General features: G+C 35.0%; 1 protein-coding gene across 19 annotated transcripts in view; it reads left to right on the top strand.

The window, feature by feature from the left end:
• LOC114244342 (uncharacterized protein CG43867) overlaps positions 1–22,544 on the top strand; it is a 376,703-nt gene that overhangs the window by 332,734 nt on the left and 21,425 nt on the right. For 12 of the 19 annotated variants that reach the window (XM_089734981.1, XM_089734985.1, XM_089734990.1 and 9 more), the window contains 9 exons: positions 16,285–16,380; positions 17,888–18,076; positions 18,514–18,633; positions 19,371–19,544; positions 20,043–20,142; positions 20,349–20,500; positions 20,901–21,026; positions 21,246–21,372; positions 22,019–22,258. In XM_089734981.1, coding sequence (XP_089591107.1) covers positions 16,285–16,380; positions 17,888–18,076; positions 18,514–18,633; positions 19,371–19,544; positions 20,043–20,142; positions 20,349–20,500; positions 20,901–21,026; positions 21,246–21,372; positions 22,019–22,258 — 1,324 coding nt within the window. Of the gene's footprint in view, positions 1–14,765; positions 15,040–16,284; positions 16,381–17,887; positions 18,077–18,513; positions 18,634–19,370; positions 19,545–20,042; positions 20,143–20,348; positions 20,501–20,900; positions 21,027–21,245; positions 21,373–22,018; positions 22,259–22,544 lie in introns of those variants that run through there. The other 7 variants (XM_089734982.1, XM_089734998.1, XM_089734991.1 and 4 more) reach the window with 5 other exon arrangements.

The following is a 22,544-nucleotide window of genomic DNA, read 5'->3' as shown; positions in this document are numbered from 1 at the left end:
TATCTCTAACTCTCCGGGTCGGGTAAGATGGTGTAATAAACTCTGTAGCCCCATATCAGCTATTCATATTAACTGAAAATCTCCTAATGGTATTTAAAATGTTCAATTAGTACGTAGTTAAATACTTACGTTTCAGAAATTGCATTAGGACTCCATTTTTGGGAAAGAAACATTTTAATTGTTTGGTAAGACCGCCTTCTGTACAGACGAATTTGTCACTTTTAAAGTTATATTAGCGACGCTGATACCGAAGTAATAAATTTCTTTTCTTTGGTGGTGCCATTACGCTGCTGGAGATCGTGACTTAAGGAATAAATGGACGTGAATAGCTCGTTGCGAAACAAATGCCCTAGGTTGAATATTTATCTTTAGTTCGGATACGAACTAACGTTCTATCTTGTGAATTCTGATAGTTTCGGGGAGGAGCCAGTGACAGTTACTCGGTTTTATTGTTCGATCCAATAACAGCTTTATGTAAATTATGTTATGTTCAATATGGACTGTTATATACGCATTTGCATGCGTGAATATTCATAGTATGTTGGATCGTAAGATCTTCTGTTTAGACGCCATTGTTCATTATTGCATTTCAGCAACTAAGAGCATAACTAAGCTGTTGCCTATCACTGGGGACTTTCAAGCCACGTTTAAAGAAGGATATGTGGCGGTAGCCATCACAATATACAAGATATGTGATATTTTCCTGTTTCTCACCAAAGATATTTTCAAGATAAGTTTACAAATATTATATATATATTAAGATTTCCTAAATATGCAACTTGGTGTATTAGATCAGGGCCCAGGAACCAGTATTCGTATCTCTTAAATGTAAAATCCTCTGAACTAAGCGCTTGAAAAACAGTTAAGTGTCGAATTTGAAGTCGTCGTGGCCTAACGGATAAGACGTCCGGTGCATTCGTGTTGAAGCGATGTACCGGTGTTCGAATCCCGCAGGCGGGTACCAATTTTTCTAATGAAATACGTACTTAACAAATGCTCACGATTGACTTCCACGGTGAAGGAATAACATCGTGTAATAAAAATGAAACCCGCAAAATTATAATTTGCGTAATTACTGGTGGTAGGACCTCTTGTGAGTCCGCACGGGTAGGTACCACCGCCCCGCCTATTTCTGCCGTGAAGCGGTGGTGCGTTTCGGTTTGAAGGGTGGGGCAGCCGTTGTGACTGTGCTGAGACCTTGGAACTATATCTCAAGGTGTGTGGCTCATTTACGTTGTAGATGTCTATGGGCTCCAGTAACCACTTAGCATCGGGTGGGCTGTGAGCTCGTCCACACAGCGAAGCAATAAAAAAAAAAAAAAAAGAATCCAAAACCAATATAATCCGAGAAATAGCTGTTCACATATCGTCACCCAATTATACTCAACGAAGTTTGAAATTAACGGGCTTAATGAAATTTTATCATCCCCTTTGTACTAAAATATATAATCATGCAATATTTGAGCCGTGGAAAACAATTTACAGAGCCGAATTCGGTGATTTTGAGGGATTGCAGTTTATTACCATCGCAAAAGGTGCATTGTTGAACGTTAGGTACAAAGTTCTAGAAGAACTGAAAAGTATTCAATTTAATACACAAATATTCTAAGAGTAAAAGTATTTGTTTTGCGTATATCAAAGGTAAACAAGAAGGAATTTCGACGATTTTACATTATAATGAGATAACAGTTTTATGGAAATCGTTATATACTGTCATAATATATTTGTAAAGTATTTGTAAAAAAAAATTTAAAACATCCTGGTGTTGAAAAATAAAAATCCCATACTTGGTTTTTTTGAGGTATGTGACGTAATATTTCGATAAGTAAGCTTATTAACACCGTTCAAGCAGCGTACCACTCTAAGGAAAGAGACTATTACTTGAACCATTGCGCTTTCTGAAGTGTGTTTCCTGAGTTTGAAGATAACAGCGCAAGCAACGCAACATGTTTCAACAACACGTCTATCAATTCATATCTCGTCGATAAACTGAATTACTAAATACATCTACTTCTCCTCGCGTCGATAATACGTAAGCTGAAATAATTGATTTTGTTTATCAAAAACAGCGCAAGTCTAAGTCCTGCCCTGCATTAAGTCACATATGCAAGCTAAAATTAATGAGAGCGTCTAGGCTCTTGTGTACTTTACTCACGTATGGCATCCAGTTTGCACTAAACTTAAGTGAAAAATCGATTCAAACTATCCTAACCATTGAGCGTTCTCTATAAATGAATTCCTCATAACGTTTACCACAGTGACTTGATATTGATGCTCTCAAAAATAATTTGTTTTTAATTTAGGAATTTCAGTAAATAATGGGTCCCTGTTTCTGTTATGTAATTTACTTCAAACGGTCAACGTCCGTATAATTTTCTAATTACGATTGAACGTAGCTCGATGTATCGAATCACCGAACAGGGCTTCTAATCAATTGAGTGCAGCAGTCTATCTATCCAAGTCAATGTACCGTTTTAAGTAATTGAACTATTTCGTAATTACCTATCGACTGTGTTGAGTTAACAAAGAAAACAAAACCAGACACATCAGTATTTTCAGATCAGATCAGATTTATAAACTCTTTTTTTTTTAATTGGGCAGACTAGCATACGGCCCACCTGATGATAAGTGTTTATTGTTGCTCATATGCATCAGTAATGCCAGAGGCAGAGCCAAGCCGCTGCCTACCATTCAGTACTCTCCGCAAGTCTCGTTTGAAGAACGACATGTCATAGCGCGTAAAGGCGTATTGATGAAACTGCACAGATGAGCACCACCATCCTTCCCGTTTCCGCCACAAGACAATCGTTCTTCCCGGGTGAAACAATCTTTATATTATAATTCAGATTTCGAATCCTAACCATACACTACACTAAAGATTGATGGGCGGTAATCAATCACGTTGCCAAAGTCACCGCTGATCACTTAATAGAACATCAAACGGGCTATGAACTCGTCTCCCTTCGAGACAATAAATAGCTTATAACTATTATTCTTGATCGAAACGCGTATTTTACACATATGCTTGATATGATTTGAAAGATTAATGCTGTATCAAGCGGGCTCGCACGCTCTCGTAAACTGTAAAATTCAGACTATTATAGTTTAGCAATTTTTTTGACGTGACAACGTCTTATAATTCGATGGAGCCGGCTGCACGCACGAAAAAACATGACTCATGCGGCGTTGCCTCGCTCTGAGGCGTTCCATTTAAGGCTTGAAGTGCAAGCGAGAGCGCGCAACGAGCGACAAAGAGGTACAATCGGCCACCGCGTTCGGCAACGTTCAATATCTGTCTCTCTCCTACTTGAGTGAGCGATGCATCCGCGTGGACAGCTGCTATACAATAATACATTTACATGTTTTCGTCAAGTATGAAGTTCAGTGAAAAGTGAATGTAGTGTCAATTGTCCATACAAAATATCTATCAAACAAATAAAATTAAAATTTTCTTTTGAAAAATGAAACCATTCCATCAGTATTTTCTTATGACGTTGTCACGTTCAACTATCGTCAGTAAACCAACTTTACAGACAACCAATTTTTTTTTTGTGAGATAGTACAATACTCATTTAGATCTACTCTGAATAAAATAACGTTTAAAATATCTTATGCATTCTAATTTATCATCCGTTACAAAATTAATTTAAATGGTGCTTGAGTAAATCAGATATCTAATATAAATAAGTTGCGATACTTTTAATAAAAATAATTAGCAAATATTTGACGACGTTAAAGCCGTGCACGCCTTAAAAGCATTCGCAAATTTCCTAACATTGTCTTCGTTACAAAATAACCTTTACAGCCTCGAAATACAGTAAGAATTTATATGACTTAATTTTCCAGAGGGTATGTGTCCCTTATATGAGTCAGTGTGACAAAGTAAGGGTGTAGCAGACCCTAATTCACATTCTTAGGGTGGGTTTTTGACTCATCGAATCGCTTTGTTTTCTGGCACACATTTTATGAATAATCTTCATTTATAGTATAGACTAGTGAATAATGAAACAAATAAAGACAAACATACTCTACGACTAAATTTTACTGGTGGTAGGACCTCTTGTGAGTCCGCGCGGGTGGGTACAACCACCCTGCCTATTTCTGCCGTGAAGCAGTAATGCGTTTCGGTTTGAAGGGCGGGGCAGCCGTTGTAACTATACTGAGATCTTAGAACTTATATCTCAAGATGGGTGGCGCATTTACGTTGTGGATTTCTATGGGCTCCAGCAACCACTTAACATCAGGTGGGCTGTGAGCTCGTCCAACCATCTAAGCAATAAAAAATAGATAAAAAAAACACGCTTGCAAATAAGATTTATGTTAAAATATTCTCCAAGTTCATCACAATATTTACTGGAAAACAAATAAACATGACAACGAGTCTTCCAATAAAGCTATAACGATTCAAAAATTAAAGGTTTTATCCAATTAAAACGATAGTGAGTACATAATTTTATCCGTCAGACACATAATGAAATCAATACATAAAAACGCAGATAACGTTAATGTAATATATAGTTAATATAGCTGAATAATATCCATCCAAAATCCGTTTTGGAAAACATCCAGATCTTCACCCTTGACCCTTCTGCAGAGAAGGCAATTTACAAAGAAACACACAGCCTTACAGTTTCATCTAGGTTTTTTGATATAAGTACGCAGTAGCACATTTTTAAGCTACAAAACTAATGTAATGAGGCTGTTTCATGTTAATTATGCAGTGTTTGACATAACAGTTAACTGAGCGGAAAATGGAGTAATGTAAGCGGAAAACAATATTTATTTGCGAAGAGTAAAATGTTACAAAACTAAAACTTGAAATACTTGGCTCATGTTACTGTACCTACTCCTTTTTTATGAAATCAGTTAATTTATTAAAATGTATTCAATTTGTTAGACTACTCTTGATTGAGACTAAATAGTAAAATTCCAGCAAATCAATATCAAACTGAGCACTCTTAGCAGAGTTTTGTATTCGGTATAGGGAAGTGTTGACGAAATTGATTATGGATTGAGGCAATTAAATGTTTTCGCGAATACATGTTCAGCTACTGGTTCAGCAGGAAAAAATTGTCCCAAACATATTGGTTCGATGTTGACAAGCGAAGTAAGTATCTTAGAGAACATATCTGTCACATTCCTAAGACTCTATGAATTGTATGTGATGAATTAAACGCTCAAGCTATAGGTGTCCTTTTAACCGCACAGTTTGCCAGATAATGCAACGTTATGTATGAAACATGTGGATAGGTTCTGCCAACGTTAGTAGGTGTCAACGCAACCCTCTGTTGTGATAATGATAACAACTCCAATACTGATTAATTGCTGATATGCTTTCACTGAATGTTGACTGTTTATATGATAAAAATGACATTATGCGAGTTCGCGACGGTACACGACTGACTCGAAAATGAATGAGTTTGATTTAAAATGCATCGGTATGCAATATGATGTGCGCGCTGGCCGGTACAGTAGGAAATTAGTTGAATGGATTCCATAAAATACTGCAGTACAGGGAACAGACGTGGCCTCAAGCGCGATCCCTGGGTGACACCAGAAGTTACGTTAAATCTTTCAGACTTAAAACCACGAACTCCGAAATTACCAAGTCAATCAATTAGAAGGACACGATTTAGAAGACAAATGCCTTTCTTAAGTAGGTATTATGAATTCGATTATGTGTTCCACATTTTGGTTAATAAAATCTATATATATAAAAAAAGGAATTGCTGTCGCTCGCTAAAACTCGAGAACGGCTGGACCCATTTGGATAATTTCGGTCTTGAATTATTTGTGGAAGTCCAGAGAAGGCTTAAAAGGTAGATACATATGAAAATGGTCGTAATTAAATAAAAATAACAATTTTGTTTTTTCTTTGATGTGTCTGTCCCCCGTCGGACGGATTCATTTTGTTTGTTTTAAGTTTATTTTCTACCAAAGTTTTGGTCTTTTATTTATCAACTAGCGACCCGCCCTCGCTTCGCTTCGGAAACATTAAAACACACATGAAACCAAAAAATAAAAATAAAAAAAAAATAAAAAAAAGTAGCCTATGTTCATCAGGGACAATGTCGGCTTCTAATGGAAAAAGAATTTTTCAAATCGGTCCAGTAGTTTCGGAGCCTATTCGAAACAAACAAACAAACAAATCTTTCCTCTTTATAATATTAGTATAGATTAAGGCACTACGAAGTCTGCTGGGTCAGCTATACAAAATAAAATATTCACGTGATCAAATTGTGAGACTGTATTAAAAACACGTTTTATGGATACTGTACTTGTATTTTTCGCAAAAATTCTTATCTAGTATTCTACTTAAAAAACCTTCAAGACAAAACTGCAAATACCCTGTTAAGTACTCAGTGGTTCGCATTGATGACCACTTGTTTGCACTAAGCGGTGCTTTCATTTCAAAGAGGTACATGGTCGCAATCGGTTTTATGTCCATACATCTCATGCGTGACTAATTGAATGAGAACTATAAGTCTTTTGTACATGTTCGATGAATTTTCTAGGAGCCATATGAGTTCAAAGCAGTTTTAAATGCAGTAGCTTCAGAAATTTCTTGAATATACTTTATATTGTATGATTTGAAATAATAAATAAATCGTTTCATTGTATTTGAATTCACTATGTAAATCAAATAAATTTTAAATTTTAAGATACTGCTCAAAATAAAAACAATTTAACAAAAAAAAAAGTGAACCGTCACGGGACACCTGGCAGATGTGAAACATCGACATTATTTTGTAAAAGTAATATGCGGAAAAGAACAGATTGTGATAGGAACTAAATATGTCATAATGATAAAATTAAATATTACGAAAAAATAATTTGTTTTCAAGTAAAACACAGAGAGAATCGCACCGTCGATTGCGCATGGCGACGCGTCGCCACACCGTACACACTACTGCATATAGACTGTATATATACCATCATATAGCGTGGCGACGCGTCGACACGGCATCCGTCGCCACACCATAAATCGGTTTTACGTGCTGCTATAGATCATAGATCAAAAAACCGCTTCTTTGCTACCGATGGTTGAAAATAAATTAAATAGGTAGAAACAGAAATCATATTTAAATTATTATCGTTAAAATGTTACTACTAATCCACTTAATCTATGTATTAATATAATTAAATCAATATGGACATATAAACAAGCCTTTTAAACAAGTCAAAATCCAAAATATACTCTTTATAGTAAGTAGGGAATTTCCTCTAGCGCTATCGTATTTTACAGACATTCTCGGAGATTAGTCTAGTCCTTGGCTAGTCTAAAGGATTGTTGGAGCATTTCCAAGATGAATCACGATGTCCGTGAACTATAGGCTGTATAGATATTGTATACAATGTCTCGGTATTTTCCAAATAAAACGGTATACTACTCGTAGTACATAGATGTTTCCAGAAAATAAAAGTAAGTTCGTTGATCGCTAGATTTTCTATACGCGATTATTAATAGAAGTAGAGTCGAATCATCATCATCATCATCATCAGCCCACAGTCGTCCACTGCTAGACATAAGTCTCTCCCAATCCACACTAAAGTAATGTAATACTAGAGTCGAATTAATAATATATTTTTTTTTTGAAGTGAAAACTTCTTTAGAATCGTTGTGATTTCAAACCGGATGCAACGGAAAAAACGACAGGTAAGAGACACAAATACAAAAATGTGTAGGATGAAGCCAGCAAAGAATGAGACAGAAATATACATACTATTTAATACAGCGCCATCTGTGAGATTTTTTAATACTAACGTGTGTATGAAAGCTCTTGTAGTGAATTTTAATTTAGGATTATACGTGAAATTAAAATATCAATTCACAGAGGGCGCTACCTTACAATTATTTACTAATGACAAAATTTTACATATACTGAAGACGTTTAGGATAATTGTATTTTAATTTTGGAAGGTTTCACTTCTACCACGTGTGAATTGCACACATGTATTTTTTTATTTTTTATTTATTGATTAAATGGGTGGACGAGCTCACAGCCGTCCTGGTGTTTAATGGTTACTGGATCTCATAGACATCTACAACGTAAATGCGTCACCCACCTTGCGATATAAGTTCGAAAGTATCAAGTATAGTTACAACGACTGCTCCATCCTTCAAACCGAAACGCATTACTGCTTCGTGGCAGAAATAGGCATCCACCATAGTATCGAGGGCTCTCTGCCAGCGCAGTAGTAAACTAAGTAAATTACTTTTGAAATGGGTAGTACTGTAAAAGAGCTACTTCATGGGTATTAGATACCTATTCTTTTGCAGTTTTCCAAAGTCGATAATTGTATTTAACGTGTTGCATGTTGACAAATGTTCGTCAGACTGCAGTCGTTTTTATTGGCATAAATCCATGAGTTCGTCAACACCACAATACTGTACTGTAGCAGTAATGCGTTTCGGTTTGAAGAGTGGGGTAGCCGTTGTAACTATACTGAGACCTTAGAACTTATATCTCAAGGTGGGTGGTACATTTACGTTGTAGATGTCTATGGGCTCCAGTAACCACTTAACACCAGGTGGGCTGTGAGTGCGTCTACCCATCTTAAACAAAAAAAAAACTCTTAACATCAGGTACCATCGAGCTTTGCGACATAAACGATGGACTAGTACAAATAAGCGCGGCTGCAGACCACACCTCCAATTACCATAAACAGAACTGTTGGGTTTAAAACTGTTCTCTTCCCTGTCCAAGTTAATTCGAACCAGGCTTACATTCAACCAAATAAATTACCAAACGACGCCACAAAGTCGCCGAGTCGCGAAATCTTATCTCATGTAAAACATGATTTCGAACTGGTAACGTGAGATCATAGAGACTTATAAATCATGTTCCACCCCTAAACGCTGAAATACAAAGACGCTTTCACATACATAACAAGCTATTTAAATTTACATAAACGTCGCGACGCGTGCCCCGCTCGTTAATTTGATGTTAAACTGTATAACGTTCTAATTTTAATACTCACTTACAGCGTTGAACGTGATATTTGCATGTATACAAACACGCTTAAGCGAACAGATGCTATTTTCAAAATATTGCTGTTGATTCTAAAAATTAAGAGCATAATATTATGTTTACAATCAGCCAGTCACATCGTATTTAAGGCGATAAATGCAAAGATTTACGACCAAAAGTTGATTACCGATGACAAAATGCCTTTAAGCATTCCAATTACTTTATCAACAGCAATGTTGGCGATGATAAAAATTATGAACTCAATAAATTTATTAAAATAACTAGCTGACCCGGCAGACTTCGTAGTGCCTCAATCGATAAATAAAAGACCTAAACTTTTTTATAAAATAAACTTAAAACAAACAAAAGGAATCCGTCCGACGGGGAACACATCAAAGGAAAAACAAAATTGTTATTTTTATTTAAATCCGAGCATTTTCATATTTATCAACCTTTTAAACCTTCTTTGGACTAACACAAATAGTTCAAGACCAAAATTAGCCAAATCGGTCCAGCCATTCTCGAGTTTTAGCGAGACTAACGAACAGCAATTCATTTTTATAATTCATGGTTACAGAGAGATTGGCCTTTGCCCAGTTGTTGAACTAAATAAACCAGCTTAATCCCAATTCTCCAGTGTTATTTGTATCCACCTCACACTGAAAGAATTCTAACGCAGCAATCGTTTATACGAGACGAACACTTGCGTCCGTCATCGATATTTATAATGTTTTATAAATAGTCACGACACTTGATGAACTTCAGCTCCTTGGTTCTAAAAGAAAATAAGATTGAATAGTTTACAGATTTTTTGCATAAAACGATAAATAAGTGAAATTAAAATATTTAATTGTTTACGTGAAAACTGAACTTAATTATGTTCTAAATAATATATTAATTTATTTATTTATTACACTTCATGTAAAATTTACATTGGCGGAGTTAATGCCTAAGGCATTCTCTACTAGTCAACCAAAGGTAGTGCAGAGTAAATAGTGGTAGGTGCAATGAAATTTATATTAAGTTACAAATACATACACATACATACATACATACAACTATTATTATTATTATTACTGGTGGTAGGACTTCTTGCGAGTCCGCGCGGGTAGGTGCCTGCCTATTTCTGCCGTGAAGCAGTAATGCGTTTCGATTTGCAGGGCGGAACAGCCGTTGTAACTATACTGAGATCTTAGAACTGATATTTCAAGGTGGGTGGCGCATTTACGTCGTAGATGTCTATGGGCTTCGGTAACCACTTAACACTAGGTGGGCTGCAAGCTCGTCAATCCATCTTGCAATAAAAAAAAACAAAAAAAACAGTATACTGAGTTTTTTTCTTTTTTTTGCTGATCACAGTAAAGACAAAACGAAGCACTATGAGATCTAATTAATAGCAAATCGAATACAATTACAAACATCGCTCTATTGCATATTAAAACTATGTAAATATCGATCGTCTTGTACTGTATTCAAGTCCTGCAGGATATCCTCGCTCGGTTAGTTCGCTTGCGTGCCGCGTGAAGCGCGCTCGTCGGCTGCCTCGATCCGCTGAGTAAATGTTCAATCCCGGGACGTTGTCGTGTATATCGTGAGGAGTGAGAGTGTGTGTCGACCTTTATTTTTAGGGTGATTCGTAATGTGTCTTTTTTCGAACAATGATTATAAAGTGTCTATGGTATTTGATTGCTCGAAGAAAAATACCTACTTAATTATATTAGTTCCGTTTAATACAAAAATTAATTTGTATTTTTAAGTTAACAATATTTTAGCAAAAATATTAACAAAATCGCTTCGATGACAAACGAAAAACGACTCAAAGGAATGTATACATATACCGCTTGAAACTTCCTTCTCTGAGTTTCAATTACGATAAAGACGAATTATTAACAGTATTTCAAGTAATACAGATTTTAAATAATTTGTTTTTTCCCCAAACAAATAGTGACTAGTTTATTATTTTGTCATTCATAAAATAACCATCGCTCACGTCTTTAACGATTTCAGTAATTTGTTTCGCGTGTTTTCGCGCTTAATTAAAACAACTTTTAATCGAGTCATTATAATTATACAATATTGTTTCCATCGTCTTAGTCGTCCGTGACTTCGAAAGCGTAAAGCATTAGAAACGAGGGAAATATTTAATATAATAACAACAAAAAAAAACGAATTAAAACCGTAAAAGTGTTTTTAAATAAATTAAATTTTTTTTAACACGTTATTAACCCTAAGCTGTCTAAGTGAATTAAAAAACTGAAATATGGTGATATGTGGCCAGTTTATAATCAGTGACCACCTAAACAAGAACCACGCGTTATTTCACTGCACAAACTAGTGATTTTTTAAAAATTAAATCGGTTTTATTAATGAATTTTGATTTATCAATATTACGAGGTGGTTAACCCTAGAAGAATATTTTCCATTACGCCTGCACACATACGACGTGGTCCCTGGCGGTTCTACTTAAAAAGTTAATTAGAACTCTAGACCCGAGTGTACAAGTTTACGTGTTTATTCACGTACACTCGTAGATTCCACATGTTTATTTGCTGCTAGCTTCCAAGGAACTTTTTAATGTTCCATCTCGTGTACACTTCGCATCTTCTTTCGTGTATAGTGTAGGTCTGTCTGAGAAGCAGAAATAAAAATAACACGCGTGCTAAAATATTAGGTAGTAAAAAAATCGCGTAATGAATTTTAGGACAAAAACTCATTTTTAACAGAAATTAATGTAATCTTTTGAGATTCTATCGTTATTTGTGCGGGATGAAAATGAAAATCGCCATACATTGTACAGATATCACGATCAAACGATATCTGATGTTTATCTATCTGCCTACAGTGCCTACATAATTTGAATAGCATTTATCTATGGTAGTGACAGCTTTGATTAATTTCTAAAAATGTATACTTAATTTATCATTTCGTTCGAGTTGAATATGAATGAAAGAATAGGTAGTTATTTTAACTAGTTTTACCATAGTAACACTCATCTTTGCAGCATTGTTGTCACTATGGAAAGAACTCTCTTCTTCAGTGATGACATATCGTTAAAATCAGGTTGAAAAAAAACTCAACCTACCAATCATCAGACTAATCAAATACAATACCTAGTATTTAATGCCCTAATATTAATACATATGAATATGTAGCTTTTCCCGTCTCTAAAAAGATAAGTATTTTTTTTTCTTGGTAACGAACATCAAAATAATGTATAGTCGGAACTCCGGATGTCTCGTATCCTAGCATCATTCAAAGACCACTTTGATCTATTCTTGGCGGCAAATGGACGGTGTCGTGCATACACTTATTGATTGCAAGGCGTGATAATAAACATGACATTATTTATTGTGGCCTGGCTCCAGACTACTTCATAAAGAGAATTACGGGTTCAAAATGGTAATCATTTTTTTTTTTAAATGAACGTGACCTGTTAATGTTAAAGTAAATTAGACCTTATGTCTTCAAAGGTATTTTTTTAAGGGGCACCACTTCGACTGTTAGGCGATCTCACGGGGCTTAGTCTGAGAGAGCTTGCTACATCTGTCGAAAGATTTAGACAAGATTAGTGCTTCGCTGTATCTACCACCGGCTCGGAATCGCGACCCACTGAGTCACGCTACCTTGTGACTTTCGCTAATTCTTAGAAAAATATCGATTCCTAATTATATGTAATTATTAAAAATGTCGAAAAATGTCGAGCGCAACCTGTCGTACGTTGACGATAATACGGTAGAAACCTATACGTAGATTAGGCATATTAAAAGAACGCACGGGTAGGTAGCACAATCTCGCCCATTTCTTTATCGAAACTGCGAAGATCTGTTATCCAATACAATTAAAATATTGCTCTCGTGTCTTAATTTAAGTGATATTCACTTTATGATGTCCTTGGGCTACAGTGACCAACTAACACTGGGCGTGCATGACCCTTTTATCTTCTCTTTCACTGAACAAATTAATTAACGCGTATTTAAAAAAATGCGATGGACTGATATGAAACGTCACAACTTTAAAACAGTAACGAGGTTGCTAGGCAAACAAAACGAAATAAAAATGCAACATTCGCGTCGTGAATCAGTCGTTACGAGTGCTATAAAGACCCGAATTTATCAGGCGTGTACTATAAACTGAAAGATAAAAAATAACGGATTTAAAACTCGGAAACATGGAGCTTTTACACAATAATTTAGTATGAGCTTGTCTGAACAAAGTTTTAGTGTTTTAATTTTAGTTTTAATCGTTATATTTAGCTATATCATCTATATTTTAATGTTAAATAAATAACGCGTTTTAATTTCACAAATCTCGGCAAAAATGTAATTATCAATAGTCGATCTTAATGCTTAGAACCTGATAACTTAAAAAAAAGTTTGATGATGTTAATCTCGCCGAATGATTTGTTTGTAGTTGAATGAGTAAATATTTGGACGAATGTCCAACTGGTTTGGCTTAACCAGTTACAGTTTTGTTTTGGTAGTAATGTTAAAATAAAAATATATTTCAAATCGTGTATTATGAGTCCGCAACTAGTGTGTACCTACTATACTAGCGATTTCTGTCTCCAAGTAGTCAAGTATTCCAGTTTGAAGATTGAGGTATACAATACAATTGAAATTTCTAACTCATGGGTCAAAGCAAGTGGCGGTATTCACATTCTAAAGTCTAAGAGTTACGGTATAAAGTGCTAAAAAAGTTCGTTTAGTAACGTGCTATTTTCATTAATCGTTAAAAAGCAGCACGTCCCTAATACAAGCCAAAAATATCATGTTATTTTAAATCAAAAAGGAAGAGAAAAGTATTTCCGCCCTAATTAAAATTTTAACGTTTGTAGTTAAATCTACTTTAATATATCCCTTTTAATACTAATTTTCAATTAAATTAGAACTTCGTTCTATCTTAGCTTAGCTAAAGTCTACATTGAATATATGTAGTATGTATTAATGGTAGGATATCTTGTTAGCCCGCACAGATGGGTACCATCACTCTAACTATTTCGGCCGCGAAGCAGACATCAATTAGGTACCGTTAGAAAAGTGGCATAGCTATCATTTTATAAAATTGTGATTTCAATCTCATGTCACAAAATGGTGACGGCTTTCAAACTAAGAGATCAGATAATCACCAACAACCGGTATGCTGTAAATGAACATTAGCAATAAAAAACATTTAAAAATGTAACAAAATCGAATTTATCACGGCTTTCCACTATAAGGAGTTTTGAATCGCTACATACCTAATACGAGTATACGTCAAATATCGATATTCTAGATAGTTCTAGATAGTTCTTGTTCAATATTTAACAATTGAAAGAGAACACTTTGTAAGGTAGAGAAAAGCTTTTTAATAATTACTAAGCACCAAGAAACGATTGAATCATTTTCTTTAATATGCCGCCTCAAATTGTTGTTTATTTTTCTTAATCGACCGGAGTATTACCGCATTTAGAAACTTTTCGATATTCCCGACGTCCCTCGTGTCGTGAGTCAGGCAAATTACGGCTTTTGTGATTAATGCGAGCTATTCCTGTGCGTATCCTTCGAATTGTTCACCTTCCTTTGTTCTTCAAACTTCTATTGTTTTACATATCGTTGGACCGATTAGATGACAGTTATAAGGGCATTTATTGGTGAATAATAAGCAACACCATTCCGTTTAGTTGTGTATTCCTTTAAAGAGATTGTTGTCATCTACAGACATCAATCGATATTGTGATACAAATGTATAACAATAGTACTCTTCAAAAAATACTTGAAATAGAAAAGATTTTCGATGTAGATCTTCAACGAGAAATTAACTGTGAGCGGGAAGATGAATATCGTTTGATATTTCTAACCTCATTTACTACAAACATAAAAAACTTTAATTCGAATATCAGGGTCAACGCCCTAATATAACATAGTGTATAACTATTAAAATTCTCATGTTTCACACATCCGGACACGATAGCTCTGTTACCAAATTGAAAAGGTGTGTTGTGTGTATGTTTAGTTTTAAGCTGTGAAAGTTAAACGGTGGAAATTTGAAGTATTCAAAATGTTAAGCTTGACGCGACGCTCGGGAAAATGTAAGTAGACAGTTATCAACCACATAATAATAATAATAACTGGGAACAAACTACGAACGGACATCTGTCCCCAAATTAGGATTCCTTGTTATGGTTGTGAGTCCGCACGGGTAGGTACCACACCGCCCTGTTTATTTCTGCCGTGAAACAGTAATGCGATTCGGTTTGAAGGATTGGGTAGCCGTTGTAACTATATTGAGACCTTTGAACTCGTACCTCAAGGTGGCTGGCGGCATTTACGTTGTAGATGTCTATGGGCTCCGGTATAACCACTTATGATCGTCCACCCATCTAAGCAAGTAAAGTAAAGTCTATTTATTCTAGTTCGATTGATCAACAACCAGAAATTTGCTCTGTAAAGTATTAAAATGCCTACTTCGTTGAAATGATTGATGTTAATGATATAAACTGGTCAATCCATTAATTTAATTCAACACAATTTTTTTCAATACACTTTTGATTGAACGTGCATGTGATATCACCTAGTGTGGTTTAATTGTGGTATTTATTTGTCAGTATACTATGATACATTAGTATTCGAATTGCAACAGTCGATATCAAATACTGCGGTCTGTTTGCATCCCTCGTGCTACGTATTGTGGTCAGCTTTATTGCGCTGTGGCTTAACGTAAAGCTGCTTGGTCGTGTGCAGCTCACTGTATGCGTTTTAAGCTATTGTAATCCGAGTATTTGTGTTAGATTGTCAAGTTAAGATATGGTTTAAATTCAGTGGAGGTTTATTCAAATAATATCGTATTGTACTACTAGATATATGGACTAGATATTTGATAGATGAAAAAAAAAAAAAAAAGTGTGGTGTCGTGGGACACCGGATAGGAACGAAGTTCCTTATTATAAGAATATTAATTTAAGGTTATATTTTAGGTATAAAGAAAATAAAACTGGAGGTTTCGCAACAACCCACGGTCATTCGGCAACGTGCGAACTTATTGTGGTACACTTCATTCACGGTTGTTTGCTTAAGAGTCAGTGTATTGCGCAAACGAACGCTCTGAGATCGTGGTCAATGAATGATAAAAAAATGTGTTATTTTTTGTACGTTATTACAAAGTTAAGTCGAACACTGTGTGCATTACTAATAAAAATCTTACGCTACGGACGTTTTTTTCCGGGTTAGGATACCCCTCCGCATCGTCCCGTAAGGAACTTCGTTCCAATATTATATTACCCGGTTATAATCGCGTTCTAGTTATTCGCTCTAAATGTTTTGTTTGTATATTTCAGGTCCGCGCCATGGAGCAGCGGCTATGCGAATGGCCGGCGGGCACTGACGGTGCGCCTAAAGCCATCACGCGACTCGAGGGCCAAATTGAAGAACAGGTATGACATATTTTTTAGCAGAAGTCTGTTCAATAGCTATATTCCGATATTATGATTCATACGAACGTCCTAATGTGGAATCCTTTAAAACAGCGATTAAATCGCTATTCAGTTCAATCAACCCAAGCTACAGAATAAACTACAAACACAAAACAGATTTTTGAGATCGGAAATGTTTTCACATGAAGCGGCATTTCCAATTTTATATAGTTTAATAAGGCAATTTTATAAAGTTTAGGTCTTCTAATCCATAAAAAAGTGTAGAAACATAGTTCTCAGTTTGTAAAACAAAAATAAATTATAATTAGTATAGAGAACTTGACTAATGGAGAAACATCCTTACTCTTCCAAATAGTTAGACATTTTATTTAAATTATTGATTTATTTTCAATTATTTTGAACAAAAATACTTAGTAAACAATGATTTCTTCACATACTCACACTCTAGGATGGGGACAGTCATAAAATTAGAATACCAAAAATAAGTTATTGCAGTTGGACTGTTTCAAACTCTAAACATTAATTCTAGATACGAGTACTGAACATAGTATGTCGTAGTTTAATCATGTCTTACATAGCTACCTATTGGTAGTATCATATTTGTAACTACTCTGTAGTAGACCTCAACTATTCTTTAAACTGGGGATCTTTTGGCGGGAACACGAGGAGTGAAGTTGTGTGATTTGTTTTATTTTGTCTATTTAGTGTTTCTTCAGGTTTAAATGTCTAATAACGGTGGTTTATTAACTGTTTAATATCTGTGAAAGTGCATAAATGTAAATGACCACCATTTTACTGAAATTATGTTTCATCCCATATCATCGCATCTCATTTCATTTCATTTCATCCCACTTGATATCAAATTAATCATCTTCATTTTATTTCATTTCATTTCATTTCAGTCCATATTATCATTTTTCATAAAAATAAGAATATAAATTAAAATAAGATATGACTTAAAGATCTTAGTTACCAGGTCATAAAATCTTTTTAAAAAAATATTACATAAACTGTTTGTAAATAAAGCCTTGAAATAATTGAAATTAGTAACTACTTTCAAACCTTTTTCCCTATTATCTATCGAACCATGAACATTAAATAATAAATGGAAATCAATAAATTTTCAATTTATTATGTTCAAGGAAAATGCAGGTAATTAGAAATCAATTTCCTAAAAATTTATCTTAGAATATTTATCGCAAAGAATTGAGAAATTCCATTCACCGCAGGTTGTTCAAAACAGTTGTTCAACACAAAAATTAATTTGTATTGTTTGTATTGTATTCTTTGCAATTATCTATGCATTCAAAATTTTATGTAATCCATTTCTATTTCTTAGATATTTATTCCTCCATGGTGTGCAACCGAAATAAATTAATATTATATTAATTTCGTTTTATTTATAATAAAATTTCTACCTCAGGAATTTTCATATCTTTTTAGTTTATCAACGCAACCCACTTCCGGAAAAAGTATTAACACTTTATTAACACTTTCATTATTTCAGAAGCAGCTGAGACTCCAAGACGCGAAGCAAGTAGAGGCAAAAGCGGCCCGAATCAAAGAGTGGGTGACTAATAAACTTAAGGAACTTGAACAGCAGAATCAGCTGCTTAGAGAACAAAACGATAGGTGCAACCAACAGTTGGAACTACTGAGGAATCACATAGCAGCACAGGGGAGCAGAAATTCTACGGTAAATATAATTTGTCATCCTTTTACAAACAATTTATTGGTGATGGTTATTTAGTAAAACTGAAGTACATTTTACTAGATATTTTAAATAATGTAGAATTTTAATTATTGTCAAATTAAGGTATCATAACCATTTGACTACTTTCTCAGAACCTCAATTCCATGCTTGGTGATTCCTTTTTTAAATGGAATATGAATCACTACCTACTCAAGGACCCTTATGTTTTAATTCATCAGTCATTCTAGAAATAGTATAATATATTACCAAGTTCAAAAAATATTTAAAATACAAAGGGGTGATTAAAATAAAGAAGCACGTTTTAAATAGAGAACCCTCTTTTCTTTCAACTTGAAATTTCCTATTATGAGTATGTCTAAACTGTTAGTTAAGTTAGCTTCCCAAAGCTTGGATGTCTATAGCACGTGTACCCTCCTCAGTTTCTGCCCACTCGCGCAAGCCTCTCGCTAGAAGTGAGGACAGACGACAGCTCGTCCCGAGCTACGTCCAGTCTTTTGGCGTCCAACAGACGTCGCTCTGAAAGCCTAGAGGGGCCTAAGGTAGAACATAGACTGCCCTTAGGGCCCTACCACATGCTTTATCTGTTTCTGATCTTTATTTACTTGAACACTTTCAATTTACTTAAAACACTGCTTATTTTCTTATATCATTTGTTTAAGCAATAATTGATTTGCACTCAAACACAATTCACTTGCATTGCAAACAGCATGAATGCTGTACCTCTTTATTAATTTAATTTGCCTTTTAGAAGGCTGTCTGGAATAAATTTCCATGCAAGACCCTATTTTTGCCACATTTTTCATTTTTCATATCACCTTGAATGTTTTGTTTTGGTAAATATAATATTAACACTAAAAACACTGACAATCTACAGTTTGTTTACTAATACGTTTCAATTAGCAGCCATGGGCTCCAGTAACTGCTTAATATCATGATGCCATGAGTTTGTCTACTCCATCTATCTATAACTGTTCAGGTCATTGATACTAACAAGACAATTAAGACACATTTTTATTTACAAGCTCGAGGCTATTCCTTGGAAAAAGACAAAAAAAAACCCAAAGCACTGGCTAAGAACGAGTACTGGTGTAATACAAACTTCATTACCTTATGAGATAATATCTTGAAATAATTAAAAATATTTCTTTCACATTGATAAGTAAATGTGAATATTATGAATAATTTAAATACATATAGTATACAAAACAAAGAATAAAATAAAATGTTACAGTTTCATTATGCAATAAACAAAAAAATTAATTATATACTTTTTCAGCTACCAATAAACACGTCTGAGCCACACTACAGTACGCCTGTTAGACATAGGCGAAATCTTTCAATCGGCACAACCAATATCGCGAACAACATCAATACGAATTCAGCTCTTAACACCATGAATCGAACTATGGACGAGAGGACTACAGCCAGTTTATTGGCTGATGACCTAGCGGTAAGTCTTTGTCTACCAATTCAAATATAATAGTTCCATGTAGCATTTTATGTAATATCAAACATTAAATTTGATTTGTAGTACTTATTAATTTGTGTATAACGTGAATTAATAACTTATATGAATATTGAAAAATTGTACCTGTTAACAGTGTCTAACAGATTACATGGTGTAAAACAAGTATGAACTGCTTTTTGTTTTCTTTTTTTTTTTTTTTGAGGAAACCAAAAACCTTAATATTATGCAGAAAATTAGCTTTATGTGAGTTCTACAAACAATTAGCATTAGATATTTTTATGAATTACACTGCAGATCCAAGCAGTTTCAAAAATTGTCCTTTTTTTATATTGCAAATCAACACTATCTTTTAGCTCAACTGAAATATAGTTAACAGGGAAATCGTTCCAATTATTTTGATTCTTATACTGACTGAAATAGGATATATCATAACATCAACAGTAATAACTGTCATTAAACAAACAACTTATAAATTTCCAGACGGCTGTAGAGAATCTAGTGGTTCTACCCACAACTCCGAACACGTCTACAGATGGCGATACAACCCATGATTATGCTGAGATTTATACTCCAAGTAGAGGTAAAAAAATCTTACTCCCAATTAATCACTCACGACGAATATAGCGAAATAAGGTGTGTTGCAAGCAACATGACGTAATATTGCAAGTTTATTAAAATTGAACATGATACCGAAATTTATGCCTAGCAATAGAATGATTTTCCGTTCGTGTATGTAGCGTAATACCATTCTGAATGCTTCACAATAAACACTGTTATGCTTTACAGAGCGCACCCCGGCATGGCAAGGTGTGAACGTGGTGGTTCAAGGTAATAGTCGTGGTGGGTCTTCCACTGGTGATAGCGCTGCTTCGGATCCTCCCCGGCCGCCCACCCCACCACTGCACCGCTTCCCCAGCTGGGAGGCCAAGATCTATCAGGTATGACGTTAATATCATGGCCGACTGACCCAACAAGTAGATCGAACGAGAAATTTTAAATTTAGAATAAAAATTTATTGAATACATTTGATTCACAACAAAAAAACAGAAATCTAAAAAAAAAATTATATCTCACAAAATTTGAACCCTGACACAGTCGCTTCACTCTATACCAGGTATCGTAACTATTGGGCCACGATTTCAGGCGGTCACGTCGTCTCCGCATCTAGAGCCTTTAAAACCGGAATTAAAGACCAAAGTACTGGGATAATAGTGCCTATCACAATAGTGCCTAATACAGACTATAAAGACCTATTGAGACTTTGTATATCAAGCAGGCATGTTGGTGTTACTAGTCCTTAGCTGGCCTGGACTTTACATTCTGAATTTCGTCCCGCAGGTAGCAGACGATGGACTCCAACAATCGGTAGAGGAAGAACTAAGCCCGCCGCCGTGCTCCCGTCCGATGCACGAGTCGACCAGCTACCAGGACATATCCGTACCCGTTTACGCTACCGTGAAAGGGGTCAGTCTTTACTAGCTATATTAATTTGGTTCGGTACAAATTTTTAACTGTTTGTAGTATCAAAACAATGAATTGACAAAGATAAGAGAAAAGATACTAAAGCATTTAGTGTTTATATAATAATTTAAATAAATCAAACTGCCCGCATTAAGAACATATAATAAATAAATCTTTGCTATATAGCTAGAATGGCCACTTATATTAGTTTGTTTCCCACAGCGAGCCAGCCAAATAAGGTCGATGCCCTTCACCGGCGACTCGTCGGACGACTCCTCTGACGGTGAAGAGTCTATGGGTGTAACGGTCCATAACACTCCGCACCATCAACTAGTCAACACTGCGTATAGTAAGTTAGATCAAATCTTTGGATCTATTATCCGTTAGGCCTCGGTTCGTTCTAATTACCATTATTAACCATTATTAAATTACTATTACCATTATTACATTATGATCAATGTTCGCGTTTGCTATAATATAAGCAGTATTAACATCATTCATTTAACAACTACTATTATAAATTTTAAACTGAACATCTTCAATGTAATCATATCTATAATGTATTTAAAATCCAAATTGTATGTATATAATAATATAACAATTTTATATGATTAATGTTTGGTAAATATAAATAACTCTAAAATTGTTTGAGGTAAACGGTAAAGATTAGATTTCAATCGATTGGGTAAAATTGCCGACGATCCTAATGTTATTGTTCGGAACTTGCATATATGCATACCTATTTTGAAAATGTAATTAGTGAGAATCTGGCATCTATCAAATATCTTCTGTTCTATGATGGCTACGGCTACAAAGTATAAGTTGGACATAATGATATGTACTTAAATATTTTTTCAATATTCTCAGTAATTAAATTCAAATTATTGTAGATGGATATAATATAGAACATTTACCAATTCGGAGTTGGCATTTGAACGCATGGATAAGATCACAAACATTTAAGTTTTTTTTTATTTATTTTAATTTCTTTCCAGGCGGACAAACATCACAGATGCCAATAAACAACGTGAACCTAACAAGTGTTCTGCCGGCCTCCATACAACAAACCTCTAGTCACGGTCTAGTACTAACTAACAGCGCCAACGGACAGTGCAGTTCTTCTGACACCAGCCTAAGTGCCAGTAGTCCTTCGAAAAGTGTCAAGACCAGCTCAAGCTTAAGTCCCGCAAAGAGATCGAGCAGCGGGTCGCCGAGCAAACAGAGTAAAACTAGAGGTGAGTATCGATAAAAGAAAAGGTATCGATAAAATCCGCAACGATATAAACTTATAGAGGTTGTTGACTAGAAGTTTCTATTTTTGTCCCCCACTATCAATAACACAGAGTGCGATTTTACATATTTGATGGATCTAGTCGTCGTGGCTTAAAATATAAGACGTCCGGTGCAATCGTATCTAGCGATGCACCGGTATTCGAATCCCGCAAGCGGATACCAATTTTTCTAATGAAATATGTACTTAACAAATGTTCATGATTGAGACTTCAACGGTGAAGGTTATTC

Source organism: Bombyx mandarina, chromosome 18 (assembly GCF_030267445.1).
Source record: "Bombyx mandarina strain Sakado chromosome 18, ASM3026744v2".
NCBI classification, from domain to species: domain Eukaryota; kingdom Metazoa; phylum Arthropoda; class Insecta; order Lepidoptera; family Bombycidae; genus Bombyx; species Bombyx mandarina.
This window is presented reverse-complemented; position numbering and strand designations above follow the sequence as displayed.